Source organism: Mesoplodon densirostris, chromosome 13 (genome assembly GCF_025265405.1).
Source record: "Mesoplodon densirostris isolate mMesDen1 chromosome 13, mMesDen1 primary haplotype, whole genome shotgun sequence".
In the NCBI taxonomy this organism is placed as follows: domain Eukaryota; kingdom Metazoa; phylum Chordata; class Mammalia; order Artiodactyla; family Ziphiidae; genus Mesoplodon; species Mesoplodon densirostris.
In genome coordinates, this window is record NC_082673.1 from 57449785 (window position 1) to 57473398 (window position 23614).

Sequence of the window (23614 nt, forward strand, 5' to 3'; positions counted from 1 at the left end):
ATTAAACTTCAAAATGATTTTTAAAAATTATCCTGTAGCATTTTATTCTTCTGAAGTTATTAAAGTTTAAAATCACACTGAAACTTTTGGAACAAACTACATGAGAGACAGAGATACAAGGTACTGCTTCAGATTTTCTTATTCCTAAAATTTGTTCAGTCCTCGTTAATTGTTATATATAAACTAGTGACCTAATAGAGATTCATGAGTTAAAAGATAGAACAAGGGCTTTCCTGCTGGCGCAGTGGTTGAGGGTCCACCTGCCGATACAGGGGACATGGGTTAGTGCCCCGGTCTGGAAGGATCCCACGTGCCATGGAGCAGCTGGGCCCGTGAGCCATGGCCACTGAGCCTGGGCGTCCAGAGCCTGTGCTCTGCAACGGGAGAGGCCACAACGGTGAGAGGCCCACGTACCACAAAAAACAACAACAACAACAACAAAAAAAAAACATAGAACAAGACAGGCAATTTTAAGTAGTTATATATTTGTCATCTCCATTTTGAGCTATTAAACTCGTACTGAATAAATATTGTGGGCTGTTCTTGATGTTGCTTTGGGAAATTGATCTTTCTGATTTCAGACTTTTCAAAGAAGTTATATTTAGTAGAATAAGATAGATAATATAGCTCAAATAGATTCATAGTTGAAATTCACAAATATAATTAGATTTTAGTACACATTTCTTTTTCTGAATTATCAGCATTTGACTTCTACTGATAAAAAAGAACCTTCTTTTAAAATTTATTTTGTAGAGCCAGGTCACATGAAAGAATATATTCTCTCTCCTAATTAAACTACTTTATTATTTTTTTAACATCTTTATTGGAGTATATTTGCTTTACAGTGGTATGTTAGTTTCTGCTTTATAACAAAGTGAATCAGTTATGCATATACATATATCCCCATATCTCTTCCCTCTTTCATCTCCCTCCCTCCCACCCTCCCTATCTCACCCCTCTAGGTGGTCACAAAGCACCGAGCTGATCTCCCTGTGCTATGCGGCTGCTTCCCACTACCTATCTGTTTTACATTTGGTAGTGTATATATGTCCATGCCACTCTCTCACTTTCTCCCAACTTACCCTTCACCCTCCCCATATCCTCAAGTCCATTCTCTAGTAGGTCTGCATCTTTATTCCCGTCTTGCCCCTAGATTGTTCAGGACCTTTTTTTTTTTTTTTTTTTTTTTTAGATTCTGTATATATGTGTTAGCATACGGTATTTGTTTTTCTCTTTTTGACATACTTCACTCTGTATGACAGACTCTAGGTCCATCCACCTCACTACAAATAACTCTATTTCATTTCCTTTTATGGCTGAGTTTTATTCCATTGTATATATGTGCCACATCTTCTTTATCCATTCATCTGTTGATGGACACTTAGGTTGCTTCCATGTCCTGGCTATTGTAAATAGAGCTGCATTGAACATTGTGGTATATGACTCTTTTTGAATTATGGTTTTCTCAGGGTGTATGCCCAGTAGGGGGATTGCTGGGTCGTATGATAGTTCTGTTTTTAGTTTTTGAAGGAGCCTCCATACTGTTTTCCATAGTGGCTGTATCAATTTACATTCCCATCAACAGTGCAAGAGGGTTCCCTTTTCTCCATACCCTCTCCAGCATTTATTGTTTGTAGATTTTTTGATGATGGCCATTCTGACTAGTGTGAGGTTCTATTTCATTGTAGTTTTGATTTGCATTTGTCTAACGATTAATGATGTTGAGCATTCTTTCATGTGTTTGTTGGCAATGTGTCTATCTTCTTTGGAGAAATGTCTGTTTAGGTCTTCTGCCCATTTTTGGATTGGGTTGTTTGTTTTTTTGAAATTGAGCTGCATGTGCTGCTTGTAAATTTTGGAGATTAATCCTTTGTCAATTGCTTCATTTGCAAATATTTTCTCCCATTCTGAGGGTTCTCTTTTCATCTTACTTATGGTTTTCTTTGCTGTACAAAAGCTTTTAAGTTTCATTAGGTCCCATTTGTTTCTTTTAGTTTTTATTTCCATTTCTTTAGGATGTGGGTCAAAAACGATCCTGCTGAGATTTATGTCATTGAGTGTTCTGCCTATGTTTTCCTCTAAGAGTTTTATAGTGGCTGGCCTTACGTTTAGGTCTTTGATCCATTTTAGGTTTATTTTTGTGTATGGTGTTAGGGAGTGTTCTGATTTCATTCTTTTACATGAAGCTGTCCAGTTTTCCCAGCACCACTTATTGAAGAGGCTATCTATTCTCCACTGTATATTCTTGCCTCCTTTATCAAAGATAAGGTGACCATATGTGCGTGGGTTTATCTCTCGGCTTTCTATCCTGTTACATTGATTTATATTTCTGTTTTTGTGCCAGTACCATACTGTTTTGATTACTGTAGCTTTGTAGTATAGTCTGAAGTAATGGAACCTGATTCCTCCAGCTCCGTTTTTCTTTCTCAAGATTGCTTTTGCTCCTCGGGGTCTTTTTTGTTTCCATTCAAATTGTGAAATTTTTTGTTCTAGTTCTATGAAAAATGCCAGTGATAGTTTGGGAGGGATTACTCTGAACCTGTAGATTGCTTTGTGTAGTATAGTCATTTTCACAATGTTGATTCTTCCAATCCAACAACATGGTATATCTCTCCATCTATTTGTATCATCTTTAATTTCTTTCATCACTGTCTTATATTTTCTGCATACAGGTCTTTTGTCTCCTTAGGTAGGTTTATTCTTACATATTTTATTCTTTTTGTTGCAATGGTAAATGGGTGTGTTTTCTTAATTTCACTTTCAGATTCTTCATCATTAGTGTATAGGAATGCAAGAGATTTCTGTGCATTAATTTTGTATCCTGCTACTTTACCAAATTAAGTGATTAGCTCTAGGAGTTTTCTGGTAGCATCTTTAGGATTCTCTATGTAGAGTATCATGTCATCTGCAAACAGTGACAGCTTTACTTCTTCTTTTCCAATGTGGATTCCTTTTATTTCTTTTTCTTCTCTGAATGCTGTGGCTAAAGCTTCCGAAACTATGTTGAATACTAGTGGTGAGAGTGGGCAAACTTGTCTTGTTCCTGATCTCAGTGGAAATGGTTTCAGTTTTTCACCACTGAGGATGATGTTGGCTGTGGGTTTGTCATGTATGGCCTTTATTACATTGAAGTAAGTTCTCTCTATGCCTACTTTCTGGAGGGTTTTTAATATAAATTGGTGTTGAATTTTGTTGAAAGCTTTCTCTGCATCTCTTGAGATGATCACATGGTTTTTCTCCTTCAATTTGTTAATATGGTGTATCACATTGATTGATTCGCATATATTGAAGAATCCTTGCATTCCTGGGATAAGCCCCACTTGATCATGGTGTATGATCCTTTGAATGTGCTGTTGGATTCTGTTTGCTAGTATTTTGTTGAGGATTTTTGCATCTATGCTCATCCGTGATATTGGCCTGTAGTTTTCTTTCTTTGTGACGTCTTTGCCTGATTTTGGTATCAGGGTGATAATGGCCTCATAGAACGAGTTTAGGAGTGTTCCTCCCCCTGCTATATTCTGGAAGAGTTTGAGAAGGATGGGTGTTCGCTCTTCTTTAAATGTTTGATACAATTCGCCTGTTAAGCCATCTGGTCCTGGGCTTTTGTTTCTTGCAAGATTTTTACTCACAGTTTCAATTTCAGTTCTTGTGATTGGTCTTTTCATATTTTCTATTTCTTCCCGGTTCAGTCTCGGAAGGTTGTGCTTTTCTGAGAATTTGTCCATTTCTTCCAGGTTGTCCATTTTATTGGCATAGAGTTGCTTGTAGTAATCTCTCATGATCTTTTGTATTTCTGTGTTGTCAGTTGTTACTTCTCCTTTTTCATTTCTAATTCTATTGGTTTGAGTCTCTTCCATTTTTTTCTTGATGAATCTGGCTAATGGTTATCAATTTTGTGTATCTTCTCAAATAACCAGGTTTTAGTTTTATTTATCTTTGCTATAGTTTCCTTCATTTCTTTTTCATTTTTTTCTGATCTGATCTTTATGATTTCTTTCCTTCTGCTAATGTTGGGCATTTTTTGTTCTTCTTTCTCTAATTGCTTTAGGTGTAGGGTTAGGTGGTTTATTTGAGATGTTTCTTGTTTCTTAAGGTAGGACTGTATTGCTATAAACTTCCCTCTTAGAACTGCTTTTGCTGCATCCCATAGGTTTGGGTCATCGTGGTTTCATTGTCATTTGTTTCAAGGTATTTTTTGATTTCTACTTTGATTTCTTCACTGATATCTTGGTTATTAAGTAGTGGATTGTTTAGCCTCTATGTATTTGTATTTTTTACAAATTTTTTTCCTGTAATTGATATCTAGTCTTATAGCATTGTGGTTGGAAAAGATATTTGATATGATTTCAATTTTCTTAAATTTACCAAGGCTTGATTTGTGACCCAAGATATGATATATCCTGGAGAATGTTCCATGAGTACTTGAGAAAAAAGTGTATTCTGTTATTTTTGGATGGAATGTCCTATAAATATCATTTAAGTCCATCTTGTTTAATGTATCATTTAAAGCTTGTGTTTCCTTATTTATTTTCCTTTTGGATGATCTGTCCATTGGTGAAAGTAGGGTGTTACAGTCCCGTACTACGATTTTGTTACTGTCAGTTTCCTCTTTTATGGCTGTTAGTATTTGCCTTATGTATTGAGGTGCTCCTATGTTGGGTGCCTAAATGTTTACAATTGTTATAACTTCTTCTTGGATTGATCCCTTGAAAATTATGTAGTGTCCTTTGTCTCTTGTAATAGTCTTTGTTTTAAAGTCTGTTTTGTCTCATATGAGAACTGCTACTCAAGCTGTCTTTTGATTTCCATTAGCATGGAATATCTTTTTCCATCCTGTCACTTTCAGTTTGTGTGTGTCCCTCGGTCTGAAGTGGGTCTCTTATAGACAGCATATATACGGGTCTTGTTTTTGTATCCATTCAGCCAGTCTACGTCTTTCGGTTGGAGCATTTAATCCATTTACATTTAAGGTAATTATCGATATGTATGTTCCTATTATCATTTTCTTAATTGTTTTGGGTTTGTTATCACAGGTCTTTTCCTTCTCTTGTGTGTTTCCTGCCTAGAGAAGTTTCTTTAGAATTTGTTGTAAATTTGGTTTGGTGGTGCTGAATTCTCTTTAGCTTTTGCTTGTCTGTAAAAGTTTTAATTTCTCTGTTGAATCTGAATGAGATCCTTGCTGTGTAAAGTAATCTTGTTTATAGGTTTTTCCCCTTAATCACTTTAAATATGTCCTGCCACTCCCTTCTGACTTGCAGAGTTTCTGCTGAATGATCAGCTGTTAACCTTATGGGGATTCCTTTGTATGTTATTTGTTGTTTTTCCCTTGCTGCTTTTAATATTTTGTCTTTGTGTTTAATTTTTGATAGTTTGATTAATATGTGTCTTGGTGTGTTTCTCCTTAGATTTATCCTGTGTGGGACTCTCTGTGCTTCCTGGACTTGATTAACTATTTCCTTTCCCATATTAGGGAAGTTTTCAACTACAGTCTTCTCAAATATTTTCTCAGTCCCTCTCTTTTTCTCTTCTTCTTCTGGGACCCCTATAATTCAAATTTTGGTGCATTTAGTGTTGTCCCAGAAGTCTCTGAGACTGTCCTCAATTCTTTTCTCTTTTTTTTCTTTATTCTGCTCTATAGTACTTATTTCCACTATTTTATCCTCCAGGTCACTTATTCATTCTTCTGCCTCAGTTGTTCTGCTATTGATCCCTTCTAGAGAATTTTTAATTTCATTTATTGTGTTGTTCATCACTGTTTGTTTGCTCTTTAGTTCTTGTAGTTCCTTGTTAAATGTTTCTTGTATTTTCTCCATTCTATTTCCAAGATTTTGGATCATCTTTACTCTCATTATTCTGAATTCTTCTTCATGTAGACCGCCTATTTCCTCTTCATTTGTTAGGTCTGGTGAGTTTTTACCTTGCTCCTTCATCTGCTGTGTGTTTCTCTGTCTTCTCATTTTGCTTAACTTTCTGTGTTTGGGGTCTACTTTCTGCAGGCTGCAGGTTCGTAGTTTCTGTTGTTTTTGGTGTCTGTCCCCAGTGGCTAAGTTTGGTTCACTTGGTTGTGTAGGCTTCCTGGTGTTGGGGACTAGTGCCTATGTTCTGGTGGTTGAGGCTGGATCTTGTCTTTCTGGTGGGCAGGTCCACGTCTGGTGGTGTGTTTTGTGGTGTCTGTGGCCTTTTTATGATTTTAGGCAGCCTCTCTGCTAATGGATAGTGTTGTGTTCCTGTCTTGCTAGTTGTTTGTCATAGGGTGTCCAGCATTGGAGCTTGCTGGTCGTTGAGTGGAGCTGGGTCTTGGGATTGAGATGGAGATCTCTGGGAGATTTTCACCATTTGATATTATGTGGAGCTGGGAGGTCTCTTGTGGACCAGTGTCCTGAACTTGGCTCTCCCACCTCAGAGGCACAGCCCTGACACCTGGCTAGAGCACCAAGAACCTGTCATCCACACAGCTCAGAATAAAAGGGATGAAAAAAAAGAAAGAGAGAAGAAGGTAAAATAAAATAAAATAAAGTTACTAAAATAAAAAATAATTATTAAAAAATAATTTTTAAAAAATAATTTTAAAAAGAACAAAAGAAGAGAGCAACCAAACCAGAAAACAAATCCACCAATGATAACAAGCACTTAAAACTATACTAAAAAAAAAAAAAAGAAACGGACAGAGAGAAGACTAGGACAAATGGTAAACGCAAAGCTATACAGCAAATCACACACAGAAGCATACATATACACACACACAAAAAGAGAAATAGGGAAAAATATATATATACCGTTGCTCCCAAAGTCCACCTCCTCAATTTGTGATGATTCATTGTTTATTCAGGTATTCCACAGATGCAAGGTACATCAATAAACTACTTTGGATGGTGCCAAACTGACCTTTGCTTTTGAGTTTTATTTGTTTAACTGACTCTAGACAGCTGTTAAATTAAAGCCTCCAATTTTCATCTGCCACACTGTTTTGTATTAGTAAGATCAGGAATTGTCCTATGGCTTCCATAACCTTTAGGAGTAGCATTCCATCTTTTTCACCTTTTGCAGAAAGGCCATCCTGATCTCACAGTTAAAGGTATTAGCATAAGTGTTCTACTTCCTTGTTGGAGGGGCCATGGAGAGTGTAAAGGAAACCTGAAAAACATACCCAGTACAGAGTTGGTTAACACTTAGGCCTAAAGTGGGCTTCCCCTACACATAAGGACACATTCCAACCCATTAGTCTTTTGAAAAACACATGTGAGGGTAAAAAATAAATGGAGTGGAAAAAATGGTCCTGTCATGCATATGACAAAGTCATTGAAATACTTTTGTTTCTTTTTTATTTTTTAAATTAATGTGCAGTAAAACTGTCCTTCGTTGGCACACAGTTCTGTGAATTCTAACAGATGAATAGATTCGTGTAACCACTATCACAGTCAAGATACAGAACAGCTCTACCATCTTAAAAAACTCTCATGGTATTCCTTTGTAATCACACCTCCCCCTAAATCCTAATCTATGATAATTACTGCTCTCCATCACTTTAGGGTTTTTGTTTATTTGTTTTACCTTTCTGAGAATGTCATACAAATGTAATCATACAGCAGGCAACCTTTCCAGACTGGCTTCTTTCACTCACATACTGCCCTTGAGATTCAGTAAAGTTGTTGTATCTATCAGTAGTATCAATACATTCCTTTTTATTGCTGAGTAGTATTCCATTTTATAGATGTACCATAGTTTAAGAATTCATCCATTGAAGGACATATAAGTTGTTTCCAATTTTGGTGATTATGAATAGAGCCACTTTAAACATTTGTGTATAAGTTGTTGCGTGATTGTAAGTTTCATTCCTCTATGATAAATACCTAGGTGTGGGATTGGTGGGTCGTATAAGACATAAGAAATTACTAAAATGTTTCCAAATAGCCTGTATCATTTGACATTCCCACAGCAATGTATGAGAGTCCCACTAGTTCCATATCCTCTCTGGCAGTTTGTGTTATCAGTATTTTTTATTTTAGCCATTCTAATAGGTGGTTCATAGTCATTTCTATTTGCACTTTTCTAATTACTAGTGATGTCGTATGTCTTTATATGTGCTTATCTGCCATTCATATATCCTTTTGGTAAAGTGTCTATTCAAGTCTTTTGCTTATTTTAAAATTAGCCTGTTTGTTTCTTATTGTTGAATTTGAAAGTTTTTTGTATATTCCGGATACAAGTCTTTTGTCAGACATGTGACTTGCAAATATTCTCTCCCAGTGCATAACTTGTCCTTTCATTCTCTTAACACTACTTTTTACAGAGCAAAAGTTTTTAGTGTGAAGCTTTTTCAAATGAATCATGCTTTTTTTGGTACTGTATATAAGAATTCTGCCTAACTTCAGTACTCATAGATTTTCTACTATGTTTTCATCTTAAGATGTTTTATATTTTACATTTTATATTCAGATCTATGATTCATTTTTAGTTAATTATGGATAAAGTATAATGTTGAGTTCAACTTTTTTCTTTCTTTTTGTGGGGGCAGGGCATGAGGATGTATGACACCATTTGCTGATAAAACTCTCTTCATTGAACTGCCTTTGCAGTTTAAAATAAAATCATTTCAGGGCTTCCCTGGTGGCGCGGTGGTTGGGAGTCCGCCTGCTGATGCAGGGGACGCGGGTTCGTGCCCCGGTCTGGGAGGGTCCCGCATGCCACGGAGCGGCTGGGCCCGTGAGCCGTGGCTGCTGGGCCTGTGCTTCTGGGGCCTGTGCTCCGCAACGGGAGAGGCTGCAGCAATGAGGGGCCCGCGTACCGCAAAAAAAAAAAAAAAAAAATCATTTCACAATATTTGGTTGGCCTCTATAATCTGGATTCTCTGTTCTGTTCCACTGATATACATGTATATAACTTCTCCAGAATTATACTGTATTGATCATAGTAACTTCATAGCAAGTCTTAAAATTAGGTAGTGTAAGTCCTCCAGTGTCATTCTTCTATTTCAAAAGTGTTTTAGCTATTCTAGTTCCTTTGCTTTCCTGTATACATTTTAGAATCAGCTTTTCTATATCTACAATAAATACTGCTGGAGTTTTTATTGGAATTGTGTTAAATCTGTAGATCAATTGGGAGAGATTTTATATCTTTACTATTTTGAGTCTTCCAATCCATGAATATATTATGTATACAGTATATCTCTCCATTTACTTAGGTCTTTAATAGTTTTTCAACATATAGATTCTGTACGAGTTTTATCAGATTTATACCTAAGTATTTATTTTATTTGGAGCTTTTATAAATGTTATTTTTTGTTTAAATTTTACTCCAACTGCATATTGCTGGTTTGTAGAAACTCAACTGCTTTTTGTGTAGTGGTCTTGTATTCTAAAATCTTGTCAAGTTCACTTAGTAATTCTAGGAGCTTTTCTGAAGATTTCATGGAGTTTTCTACCTGGACAACCATGTCATCTGTGAATCGACATCATTTTATGTCTTTCTTTCCAATCTTCATGCCTTTTATTTCTTTTTCTTGCCTTACTGAGCTGGTTGTGATCTCTAATATTAAATACAGAGTATGAGTAGTGAGAATGAATATCATTACCTTGTTTCTGATCTTAGGGGAAAAGCATTCAATCCTTCATGATTAAGTATGACATTAATATAGGTTTTTCATCTGTGAACTTTATTAGGTTTAGGAAGTTTCCATCTATTGACAGTTTGCTAAGAGTTCTTATCATAAATGGATATTGGTTTTTCAGAAGCTTTTTCTGCATCAATTGATATGATCATGTTTTTTTTTGTTTTGTAAACTGGTAGTACCATTACTTTGATTGATTTTCTAATACTGAACCAACCTTGTAGTCCCAGAATAAACCCCTCTTGGTTGTGGTATATTATTAGTTTCTTATGTTACTTGATTTTTTTTTAATTTATTTGGAGGATTTTTATGTCTCTGTTTTTTAGGGATACTGGTCTGTAGTTTTCTTTTACTGTCTTTGTCTAGTTTTGGTATCAGTAATGATGGTTTCATAAAATGAATTTAGGAGTATTGTCTCCTATTTTCTGTGGTACAAGAAAAAGAAGGAAAAAATGAGGCATTTTTCTTAGTCCCTGTGGGCATTAGGAATTCCCTTCCCATTACTGAAGCCAGAAATAGAGGGTTTCCCCTACTACTCCCTCTATACACACCTGATGCCCACCTCCAGGTTTTGGGCTGCCCCAGGCTATGGAATATCAGAAGAAAAATGAGAAACTCACTACCTTTTGGTGGTATTTTGAAATCTAGTCATCTTCCCCAGTCTACCTGTTACCATTTACTTTTCAAAATCCTCAAATAACTGCTCTGTGTAGGTTTTTTTTGTTGTTTGCTTTTTTTTTTAAATTAAGCTTTGTGCTTTTTTAAAAATTTATTTAATTTATTTATTATTTTTGGCTACATTGGGTCTTTGTTGCTGCCTGCGGGCTTTCTCTAGTTGTGGCGAGCAGGGGCTGCTCTTTGTTGCAGTGCACGGGCTTCTCACTGCGGTGGCTTCTCTTGTTGTGGAGCATGGGCTCTACAGTGCAGGCTCAGTAGTTGCAGCCCATGGGCTTAGTTGCTCTGTGGCATGTGATATCTTCCCGGACCAGGGCTCGAACCCATGTCCCCTGTATTGGCAGATGGATTCTTAACCACTGTGCCACCAGGGAAGCCCTCTGTATAGGTTTTTTAGCTGTAATCTCTCCAGATATTATAGCTGTATAAAGTGGGAGAGACAGGGCTCCATCTTTCCTGGAGCCCTGAAGTAATTTTTAAAGAGAGGGAATTGGCAACTAACAAAGAGAAGAGCAAAGTATATTAGATATTTTTGCTCTGGGGGGAAAAGGTGAAAGAAGCTAGGACAAACATTCCTAGGCCTTGAAACTTCATTTATGATAACATTAGAAATAGGAAATATTATGTGGGTAAATATGCATGTGGAGTTGTATTAGTTTTTTATTGATGCATAACAAATTACCACAAATGTAGTGGCTTATAGCAATACAAATTTATTATCTCAATTCTGCAGGTCAGAAGTCCAGTTGGGTTTAGCTGTATTCTCTGCTCAGAATCTTACAAGGCCAAAATCAAGGTGTCAGTTGGGTTGGGCTCTAATCTAGAGGCTCCAGGGAAGAATCGACTTACAAACTCATTCCATTTGTTTGCATAATCCAGTTCCTGTCGTCATAGGACTCACGTCCCTAATTCCTTGTTAGCAGCTGGCCAGTGCTTCCTTCCCTCAGCTTTAGGGTGCCCATTCCTTCTCACATGACCCCTAACATCCTCAAAGCAGCAATGACATATCATAGACCCCTTCTCACGTTTCAAAGCTTTCCGACTTCCCCTTCTGCCTCCTTCATGTACTTTTTAAAGGGCCTGTATAATAGATCAGGCCCACCAGATAATCTCTGTTACCTGGGATTTTTATCACACCTATAAAATCCCTTTCAGCATAGCAGTACCTAGATTAGTGTTTGATTCAATAACCAGGGGAGAGGAATCTTGGGAGAAGGGGGTCATCTTCAGAATTCTGCCTACCACAGAACCACATTAGAAAGCTTCAGGGTGCTCCAACGTGAACTGACCAAACATGTACTTCATGCTGAGTTTGAGGCCCAATGCTAAGTATTAAAGGTGAAAAATGTACACTCAAGGATCTTCTCTATTGGTGAGAGACATAATCTCATAAAAAGATACTTATGCAGGGCCAGCTTTGTGGAACTACTTCTTGGAGAATGTGCTGAGCAGTATTCTGAAGATTATGCATTAGGCAAAGAAAAGGTATATTAGACAAAGGAGAAACATGATCAAAGGTCTTGTGGTATGACATAACATGGGCTGGGGAGAGTGGGCTCTATAAACTCTTTGATATTTCTGGAGCTTTAATATTTGAGGTGGGCAACCGCTGCAGATAAGGAAAGGCAAGACCTTTTTTTCCATTCTAAGGAGCTTCATCTTTTATCCCATAGGTAAAGAAGAGCCATTAAAGAGTTTTAAGCAATAGTGAGCCAATCAGGATCACATTAGAAACAAATCATTTGGAAATTACTCTGGAGACTGGATTAACAGGAATAGGTCTAGACAGAGAAACCTTTTAGGAGGCTTTATATTAGCTGAGCAATATCAAAGGCATGGAGGGAAAACCTGGGGAGTGGCTGGAATGCTCGAGAGAAGGAGATTGGATTCAAGCAATATTTTGGAAGTAAAATTGACAGAACTGAATCACTGAGTGGGTTTGGACCAGGAAAAGAGGGAATGAAATGAGTCAAAAAGTCAGATTTTTTATTTGAGCCAGTTGGTAGATTAGAGTCATTAACTGAGACAGGGAATGTAGCATGTGTGAGAGGAGGTAATGGATTGTTCTGGATGAAGTGATTTGATGAGCCTGTGGGAGTTCAGTAGGAAGGAAAACTTCATTCATTTTTTTTCCTTCACTACATCATAAAATGTTTATTTTGTACTTCCTGTGGACCAAACAGTAGTTTTGGCACTCAGAATATTAAGATGTAGAACAGTCCTTATTGTTCAGGAGTTCACAGTTAGCTGGACTATGACAGATACCTAAGCAGTAACTATAAAAATAATATGAATAGGTACCTGATGATGATACAGTACACAGGACATTCTGAAAGCAGTGGATGAGAGACACCTCACTCCGCCTCAGGGGTCAAGAAAGACTTCCTGGAGTCTTTGAGACTCAAGGACTGAGTCTCAAAGGACAAGTTAGACAGATAAGCAGAGGTATAGTTTTTTTTAATTTTTTTGTTTGTTTGTTTCCTGTGTCACTGGGACTACCATACCTGAGATACAAAGATCCATATTGAAATAGTAGTCAACAACTCTCATATATACCATTCGGTGGATGTTTTGCCAGTTTACAGTCAGGGAAAAGGGATCCCTTAGGCTCAGCAGTTAGTATAGGCGGATATTTGGGCAACTTCCTCAGTAGGTCAGTAAACTGTTTCTATGGCTACTTCTGACGCTTAGTTTAAATCTCATGTTATGAATCCAGGCAAAAGCAAATAGCTTCTGGCCCCAATATCTGAGTCTTCTTTCTGCTTTAGCTTTGTTTTGTTTTCCTGTTGTTGCTATCATCTGTTAAGATTGTTTGTTTTTTTCACTGTGGTAAAAGGTGGTGTTATTTTCTGTGAGGCCACAGAATTTCGAAGCCCTCATAAAAGAATTTGCAGGCAGAGCTGGACAGTGTATGAATCATTTGAATCATCCAATTTCCCTAAAATATTTGCCCACCAGCCTCTTTGAGTACCCCAAATTCTACAAGTCAAAAAAAATTCCTTTCAAAAATGGTGCTGGTATAACTGGATTTCTGCATGCAAAAAAAAATTAAGTTGGACCCCTACCACACAAAGCACAAAAGTTAATCCAAGAGCAATCATAGACCTAAATGTAAGAGGTAAAACTATAAAACTTGTAAAAGAAAGCATAACTGTAAATCTTTGTGACCTTGGGTTAGCAATGTTTTTGTTTTGCTTTGTTTTATAAATTTATTTTATTTGTTTATTTTTGGGTCTTTGTTGCTGTGCACGGGCTCTCTCTAGTTGCGGCGAGCGGGGACTACTCTTCGTTGCGTTGCATGGGCTTCTCGTGGCAGTGGCTTCTCTTGTTGCGGAGCACAGGCTCTAAGCACACGGGCTTCAATAGTTGTGGCTCACGGGCTCTAGAGCACAGGCTGAGTAGTTGTGGCACATGGGCTTAGTTGCTTCGTGGCATGTGGGATCTTCCTGGGCCAGGGCTCAAACCCGTGTCCCCTGGATTGGCAGGCAGATTCTTAACCACTGTGCCACCAGGGAAGCCCCCTAAGCAATGGTTTTTGGATATGACACCAAAAGCACAAACATAATAATAGATCTGTTGGACTTCACAAAACTTAAAAACTTTCATGCTGCAAATCATACCATCCAAAAAACTGAAAAGACAGTCCACAGAATGGGAGAAAATACTTGCAAATCCTATGTCTCATAGGGACTTGTATCCAGAATATATCAATATAAAAGACTCATGCTATTGAATAAAAACACAAATAACCCAATTTAAAAATGATCAAAGGGTATGAATAGACATTTCTCCCAAGAACATATACACATAGCCAATAACATTAATGCTCAACATCATTAATTAGGGAAATACACATCAAAATCGCAATGGGTTACCACTTCATACCTACTAGGATTGCTGTAATCAAATATGACCCAGCAATTCCACTTCTAGGTAGATACCTAAAAGAATTGAAAACATGTTCACAAAAAAATTTGCACATGAATGTTCATACCAGTATCCATAATAGCCAAAAAGTGGAAACAACCCAAATGTGCATAAACTGATAATGGATAAACTAAATGTAGTATATCCATATGATGGAGTATTATTCAGCCATAAAAAGGAATGACATACTGGTGATACATGATTCAACACAAACGAACCTTAAAAACTTCTGCTATGTTAACTGAAAGAAACCAGACACAAAAAGCCTGATTTTATGTGATTCCATTTATATGAAGTGCCCAGAATAGGCAAATCTATAGAGACAGAAATTAGTTTACTGGTTGCCTGAGTGCTGGAAGTGGGGAATGGGTAGGGACCACTAAGTGACAAGGGAATTTTTTTTTCCCCTGGTGGTGGTAATAATGTTCTGGAATTAGATAGTGGTGATGATTACACAATCTTGTGAGTATACTAAGAACCATTGAATTGTGTACTTTAAATAGGTAAATTGTATGATATGAGTTAATATGTCAATAAAGATGTTAAAAAACATAATTCCTTTAAATTAGGGTGTTGTTTTCCTGTTTAACTGAATGTAGGGAGCAGGGAACATTTTAGTATTGCAGAAGGGTGACTCAGATGTCTGACCCTTTCCAGTGGACAACTGGCTAGAAGCAGGACTCTCAGAGTTTGCTTAGCCTGATTAAAGACACACCAGGAAAGGCACACTTAAAAGGGATGGTACCCTGAGCGAGCCTGGGTAGCCAGGAGGAAACTCTAAGGTGCTGACGTCTGAGGAAGATGAGAAGAGGTCCTCCTATTGAAAACAGACAGAATATTAACTTAATCTGCTTGATAACTTTGCTCTTCCTAGCTTCATCTGTGATTATGTCTTGTATTACATCAGGCTCCAGTGAAAAGAATACTTGTTAGGTTCAGTTAAACTCAACCATTTATTGAACACATACATATGAGACACACACTGTGCCAGGCACTGGGTATAAACATGAATGGCATGCTCTGCCTTGACAACCCTTACAGTCTTATATCTTATTGATAATAAAAACAGAAGTGAGAAGGCAAAAACAGAAATGATAGGGCCTAGTTAGTTTTAATGTCAGGTGACTAAGTGAGTAAGTGGCAAATAAGGACAACATCCAGTGGATGATACATGTAAAATGGATTTTAAGAAATCTCAATCTTACATTGGATGAGGTATTTGAAACTTTATCAATGCAGAGTCTAAGGAAAGATATAGGGACTCTTCTGGGTTTTAGTGGGTCACAGAGGGGAAACAAATGCATATACTTTATCAGAGAGTGGTAGGGGTGGCTACTTCAGTTAATCAGTTGGACAAGTATTTATTAATACCAGTATTCGTGTCAAACATTGTGCTGGGTACTAAAGGAAGCCCTTTTAACCTCGGAAGAAAGAATGTCAGTTCATTAACAAACTGGAAAGGCTGCTTAATTTTACCTCAGAGTGGGAGGGCAGAGGTAGATGTCCGTGTGTGGCCTTTGCTCTGTCAGGAACAGACAGACAGTCACATGGATTGAGACAGGAATGTAGGCATGTAAGTAGTCCAGGGAAACTGTTCCTTCAAGTAACTGCATGGAAAGGTTAGGTGGTAAGTAAAAGAATTATAACATCTGACATCCTAATGAGTCCACAGTACAGGCGTTGGGAAACTGAAATAGGAGCTTGACAGGGACGTAAAGGCTTATTTTCAATAGGAGAGCTTCAGTAATTTTCTTATCCTTTTCAATTCTATAGCAGACATCAACTTGGATATATCAAAGCCTTTGAAAGCAAACCTGAGTTTTACCAAGCTGGATCAGATAAACCATTTTTTAAAGAAGATAAAAAGTGCACACAGCAAAGAGACCTCAGCCCTGTCAGACACCATGCTGAATAAGGATGAGCTTCCAGCCTCCAAATGTTACCGTGGAAAGTTGTCTAAGCTTAAAGTTCATGGTGATGGAAAACAAAAGATTCCATTTCAAGAAAACGTGTGGAGAACGGTTTCCTGCTTTCAAAAAATTTCTGTTCATACTACTCAGATTGTGGTCTCCATGGAAACTGTCCCCCATCCTAATAAACCGTGCCTGTTAGCATCTTTATCAACCCTCAATGGAAACCTTAATATCAAAGCAGCGCAAAAAGTGCCTGGTAAGTCACAGAAAAGGGGAGAGGGAGATGACAATGACTTGTTAACATCTAAAACTGCATAATGTTGAAGATTTATATTAAGTAGAGTTTAAAAGTTTCAAGAGCCATTGGAGATTGTGAACATTTCTGGTTTGTTGCCTTATTTTAAAGAAAATGTTATAACAAATCATTTAAGCCTAAGTATGTTAATGCCGTAAACTAAACCGTTCCTATCTACCTCTTCAGGCATGTTCCTACAGATGTCTTTGTAACTGTTCATTCCTAAATTTCTTTTTACCTAAAATAGCTGTAGTGGAAGAACAGCCATTAGAATAGTAGCTTTTAAAGTATGGTCTCAGAAGCAGCAGCATCAGCATCATCTGGGAACTTATTAGAAATGCAAATTCTCAGACCCTACCCCTGACCTCCTGAATCAGGAAGTCTGGGCATGGGGCCCAGAAAAGTGTGTTCCGACAAACCCTACAGGTGATTCCAATGTGCTACATTAAGTTACTGGTAACAATTTATTTAAAAAAGAAAAATTGCTCTGGTGGCAGGAATGCTACACAAAATGTGATAGAAGCCAAGGTTCAACTTTGAAAAGACAATGCCATTGAGGACTATCAGGCAGCAACACCTGCAAGGAAAGGCCATGCTTCAGTGCCTGGCTGAGCAAGGGAGCCGTGGACTTGGCAACTGAATGTCCTTGATGGGTGGAGAGGTGAGAAACTAACAGGCAGTGACATCTACATTTTCCTCAACTGTTATGTGCTTTTTCACACTGAATCAAAAGGGTAGGCAGAAGGAATGTGAGGGGAAGAGAAAAGACAAGGTACAGGTGGGGAATAACCATTTTCAATCACAGAAACTGCTACTGTTAAAGTTCAGGGCATGATGCCAGAAATTTTACTTTGAAAGTAAAAGTAGCAAAAGGAAAACATTTTTTTCTGCTTTAATTTGCAGGAAAGAAGTGGGGCTAGAGGGATAGTGCCGGGGATAAAGTAAATCCTGAAACTGTATGCAACTTAGTTGCTTACCAAAAAGTAATTAAGTGGCAGCTGGAGACTAGCTGTATAGCCAGTTTGGGCACAGTAGTTGAAGAGATAAAGAAGGAGTTTTGTGGTTGAGAAGTATGAATTTTAGGCCAAAAAAATAAATGATTGATTTCTTTCTCATCAGAAATATTTGTGACCAAGCCAGCTAAAAGCACTGTATTTTTTTTATTGTCTTAAAAGTTGGAAATGAAAAATGTAAGGTCCATGGGACATGAAAGACTATGAAGCACTGGAGGCTACAATGTCTGATTTATCCACAAATAAATTACAACCCAGACAACACTGGGGCCATTCCCACGCCTTTTCAGTTTTACCTTAATCATAGCAAGGAAAGGTTAGGACTCAAACAGAATGAAAGCATTTAACATGTACTGTACTCAGTTCTAGGTCCTTTTCTTTATTCGTCCTCGTTTCTTGTTTCATTCACTTGCTACTCATATTTTATCCAATTTTAATAGTGTCTATTCTCAGTAAATATCTCTAAAATATAATTAAAATCCTCTCACTGAGCTTTACCAGGTAGTAGATTCATTCTGGTTTTGTAACTTGTTTTTTCCCTTTATGCGAGTATCCCTACTCCTTTTACAGTTATACTCTTAAATCTAGTTAAATGCAGAAGTAGAAACTATAGCTTTGACTATGACATACTTGGTATAACTCTATGTTATGTAGTATCCTGCAAATGTTCTAAAGTAGTTATTTGCATCAACTAATAAGATCAAATTGAAGTTAGCCATTTAATTAATAGAAACAGTTTTATTATGAGAGTATAACGAACACCAAATCTGTTTATTCTACATCTCTGCTTGATGTGATGGCATGCTCAAATGTTTAAAAGATAACAAAGTCAGCAAAATAATAATAAATTGTAATTAAGTGAAGTAACATGGTAAGTTCTAGTTATTGCTGTAGAGTGCTTTCTAGGAAATTATAATTAAGAGATTACCTACATATTTTTCAGAAATTGATTTTTAACAAAGGAAGTCTTTTTAAAAGTAAAATAAAATTTAAGCTTTGAACATTAATTTCATTGTATATTTGCATATCTTAAAAATTCATGCTTTGCAACTTGGATGAAATATATGCAAATGTTTACTTAAGGTATATTTTTGGCAAGTGGTAAAAAATATTTCTCAGCAAAAAATAAAATAACCCTCCTACCAGTAGTCATATTTCTTTTTGTATTTTTCAAGTGACATCGCTCTGTATTCAACCAAAAATTTTTCTAGTGTATCTTTGAGTTCAGTGGAGTTAATGTCAGATTTTTATAGTTTGACTCTAATACAGTTATACTGAACTGTGTCTTTGATTTTACAGTTTATGTAACTATTGTGACCATCTGCAGCAGCTGCACTTTTCAAATTATTTGCTGAACCAAATTGAGCACAGTGACAAAAGTAGTCATCTCAGATGTACTATTAAACAGAGAAAGAAAAAGGAGCATTGCCTTGGTACGGCATAGCCATCTGCTGTACAGATGTTATTGTATAGAATGACTTAAGATAAAATAATTGTAGAAAATTTTCATTAAAACCTCAACAATTTGCACTTGTTTATGTGAATCTGCATAGCTCCCCAATGAGACAACACACTTGGGGTTTCTTTGGTTCTCACTCACTTTCTCTTTGATCCTTTTTGATGTGCTGACTTTAATAAACACAGTCAAAAACATTGTGCAAAAAACATCATGGAAAAAACTACAAAGGAACAATTATAGCAGCAGAAACTACTCTAATCCCTAACTTACGCAAGCTATTTTTAGTGAAATATTTTTTTTAACACTCTTTATATGACAATGTTATATAAACAGGGTAAAGCTGTCCTTTCCAGATGAGTTTTAATTTAGGAGCTGAAATAGATTTGTAATGCTAGAGGAATCTTATGTTCTAAGTAATATTTAGAGAAACACAATTGGGAATGTGTCGTAGGCATGTTTCTTCACTTGTGAAAAGTACAAAAAATATTTGAGTTTGCCTAATGATTATATTTTTTATCATCTAAACCAACATAAGCTTATGGGAAGTGTATGTGGAAAGGGAATAATAAAAGAATGAAAGAGGAAAGTTAATTAATATTCTCCCCAAGACATTGTCAATACATTTAAATCTGAAATGCTTTTATATTCATTTACTGGTTTTTACAACAAAATATGTACAGATTATTCACTGAAATGTTTTCATCATTTGAAACAAAAGGAAATGGTTAAATATTTTCCACTTAAAAAAAATCCTTGAGTTCTTCTTAGCCTCCTGTACCCTCCTGTGGCCCTAAACTATCCGAGTTTCAAGGAACGTGGGTTTTTTTTAATTCCACTCTGCAAATGCTAGTGTAACAGTGACTTATAATAACCTAACTCTTATTTCTGCTAGAATACTTATGTTCTCCCATGTGTCTGTGGTAAAATGGCCCTAAATTTTAAAACTTTACATACAAGATGTAATGCTTGTATTTTTTTAAATTGGTGTGTAATTGCAAAAATCTCTATGATTGTGTATAATATTGCCAAATTTTCTATGATTATGTTATTGATAACGAAATTAATCTTGTTTCAAAATCAGATCTTATTTTCTGAAACTTTTTAAGGCAGATATTTCTTTTGCTAGCCATTAAATCTGTCCCATTCTGTAGTATGTTCTTTTGTAAAAGTAGCCCTCCCCACCCCCACCCCCCGCGCGCGCGCGCACACACACACACACACACACACACACACAGTCTTTTTTGCTGTTTGAAGTATAGTGTATTGGAGAAACCTTAAGTATGTAGCTATAAATTCTGAACCAGCAGTGTAGCACTTTGCACAGGCAGGGTGGGGAGTGAGCTGCAGACTTTAGCTCTCCTTGTCAGAGTAAATTATGGCTCTATTAGGGCGGCACTTCTTAGATTTCGTCAAACAAGGGTACACAATTCAGGCTGTGAAATAGCTGTGCTTTAGGCTGCCTTGCTCTTTCTTGGGGGCACGTCGATTAGCAAACTCCATGTAGATAAGGGAAAGGGAAATAGGATATGAACAAGTTAGGTGGCACAAAGGGTTGGGGGAAGAGCCTAAGTGAGGCCATCTTGGCTGGCATTTTAGTCAGAATTAGGGAAAAGTTGCAAGAATCCCCTTTCCATAGGGACTTAGGGGACTTCTCATCCATACAGAAAGCAATGAGTTGAATTCCTAGTCAAAGAGCTGTGGTTTAAATAACTTTCACTACCCCAGCCTCTGTCATCCAGATGTACTTATCTTTGTGTATAAACAAAAGTAGGAAGAAAGAAAGCATAACCACATTATTTTTCATGTATACAAATGCCTCTTTTCATGTTCACTGAATTCAGGACCAGTAAAAATGTAAAGAACCTAGAGTTCCTTTTCATGTACTGAAAAGTGAAAGCAGGTTATTAATTGATACAAAGTGGAGCTCCAGCTTTTCATTCCAGAGTCAACTGGATCTCCTGAGGAAAATCTCCTTAAGGCGTTGTCATAGCCATTGGATGCTGCAGAAATGCAAGTAAGCCTGAGGGGAAATAAAACATTAAATTATATATGACTACCTAAAATAATATATTGCAATAACAAGCCATTTACAACACCCCAAAGACTTTTGTTACTTTTAGAAAGAAATAGCATCTTTTTCCAATGCCTGAACAATAAGAAATGAATTCTTTGACTGTTAAAGCCAGAGGACAAACTTAACTTTTAAACAGCCACTGAGGATTGAAGTGGAAGTACAGTTTTTAGACAGCTATACAAATCACTAACAAACCTTAATGAATATTGGGTGTGGGCATCAGTGTCCTGTCATTTTTGACACTGTGTCTCAAGTAGCTCAAACCCAACACTCAAAGAAAAGTGGAGACCTCATCGGGTCTGTTAACATCTGGGGTTTTATTTGTCATTTTGGCCATACCCCGCAAGTGCAAAAGAAAGAGTAAAAGGGGATTATCTTGACAATGAAGTGAGTTACTGAATCTTGTGATAATGAAAAGCAGAAGAATTCTAATGCCTTTCTATAGTCCCTGAGGTAGAGGTGCGTTTATAGTTTTGCAGAAGTAAAATGTAGGCAGGCAGAACAGATGGCCCAGAGTCCGTGTAACCTGACACCCCTCATCCCAGAACTGAGGACCCCTATTAATCCTGGTCAGATTCCCTCCTATTACTTTATAACAAGGTTCAAAGTTGCTACTGATGAACTGGCCTGTCCTTTTTTTACTCTTAAATTACCTGTGGATTACTGATTTTTTTTCAAAATTGATATTTTTCTGTGCATAATGGTGGACTATTGAGACATTCATAAAAGGTAAAATAGGAAGTTCTAAAAATTGAATGGGAAATAAGTGGAAAAAGTAAAATTCTCATAACTTTTTTTCAAAGTAATGTTCCATATTTATTCTCTAGTACAGCGGGAAATAAAAACCGTAAATGTATAAGACATTCTCTTGGAAAGTAATTTTCTTGTCCTCTCTCTTAGAAATCGTATGCAATGGAGAAGAAATCCCAACATACAAGTTTTATTCTCCCGGCTGTAATTGTTATCAATAATATATGTTTAGATAGAATTTTGGTCAGTAATAAGCAATGTTAATACTACTATCTTAGAAATTCTCTTTTTTCACCCCCTAAAAAAGAGAGGTAAAAAATTAAGAATGTTTGATATTTTTAAAAAACTCACTAGTAGATATATGCTGTTCAGGCATACTTATATGGTCACTTATTTTTTCTTGTTTTGTTTAACCAAATTATATTAATTCAGTCTTTACATGTTTCATTTGGAATATTTAAATTTTTCTGTGCTAAAGGGTCTATGTGGGGTTTTTTTAACGTCTGTTACGTGATTTTTGTTCTTCATGTACATTTTTTCTGCGCTATAAGGTTACTATAGCTGTTTGGATTTTAATGAGAAGCCTTTAAATACATAGGATAGTAACTTCAGAAATTTAGAAGGTAACCACTGGGTGAAATTTCTGATGTGCTAATTTCCAGGCTGCCTGAAAAGTAAAAATCATCCAATAAGCAGCCACCTTCGGATGTCAGAGCGCTCTCATGTGCTGTGGCCCAGTGAACATGATGTACCTGCCCAGATTTTCGTAGAGGGAGATGAGCTCATCTCAGAGAGATAACCATCTCTGACTTTTTCTTCTGATTAATCACCGACCTGAACTCCATTTGAACCTTGTTAGACCAAAAACAAGTAGAATTCCTGGCCCAAACTATAAAATATAATTAAGCCCTTTTGAAATGATGTGTAAAAGAACATTGCTGTACCCCCCACTTATAACCACTACCACCACCGCAACCAATAAAGTTAAATCAAGCACTGCCTGTAATGGATTAAAATAATAAATGTTCCTGGATTTCAGTGTTTGAAGTACTTGAAGAAAACAGGCTCCCAGCAGCCTGGGTAGCTGAATGCAGGAGAGACATTTATTAATGACGAGTTCAAGGATTTGGCCTGTTTAAGATCATTACTTTGTGTTTACCATGGGTTACACATCTCTTATATTTTTACACAGCCCACATGTGTCCACATGCAATAATGAAAGCTTTTTTTTTCAACAAAAGAATTGTTAATTGTGTAAATGTGGTTCTCTTGGGGAATGTCAAGTCTTCCTAAGACTCTGCTTCCTTCTAATGAGAAATCCAGTACAGTTATTGCACTCTCCCAAGCATACCCACCTTCAAATCTTGTCTCCAGCTAGATTAGTCTTTCCCCCCATTGTTTTTAGTTACCAATTCCAAACTTAATCTAGACTGCTAGAAAACTGTTGGCCTCTGGTTATGTATTTTTAAAATTAATTAATTAATTTATTTATTTATTTTGGCTGTGTTGGGTCTTCGTTGCCGCTTGCGGGCTTTCTCTAGTTGGGGCGAGCAGGGGCTATTCTTCATCGCAGGGCGCGGGCTTCTCATTGCGGTGGCTTCTCATTGTGGAGTGCGGGCTATAGGCGTGCGGGCTTCAGTAGTTGCGGGCTCACTAGTTGTTGCTTGCAGGCTGTAGAGCGCAGGCTCAGTAGTGGTGGCACACAGGCTTAGTTGCTCCACGGCATGTGGGATCTTCCCCAGGCCAGGGCTCGAACCTGTGTCCCCTACATTGGCAGGCGGATTCTTAACCACTGCGCCACCAGGGAAGTCCAGGTTATGTATTTTAGAATTGTGTTCCATTGTACTAGACTTTGTGTGCTTATGTACTATAGAAAAAAAAAATCAGTGCTTTTTAATTCT

The 23614-nt window shown here is 37.1% G+C and overlaps 1 protein-coding gene across 10 annotated transcripts in view; it reads left to right on the forward strand.

Annotated features, from left to right (window-relative positions):
- Positions 1-23614, forward strand: part of VPS13B (vacuolar protein sorting 13 homolog B) — a 791444-nt gene that overhangs the window by 590654 nt on the left and 177176 nt on the right. For 9 of the 10 annotated variants that reach the window (XM_060116054.1, XM_060116052.1, XM_060116060.1 and 6 more), the window contains one exon: positions 15983-16378. In XM_060116054.1, coding sequence (XP_059972037.1) covers positions 15983-16378 — 396 coding nt within the window. The remainder of the gene's footprint in view (positions 1-15982; positions 16379-23614) is intronic. The other variant, XM_060116058.1, reaches the window with a different exon arrangement.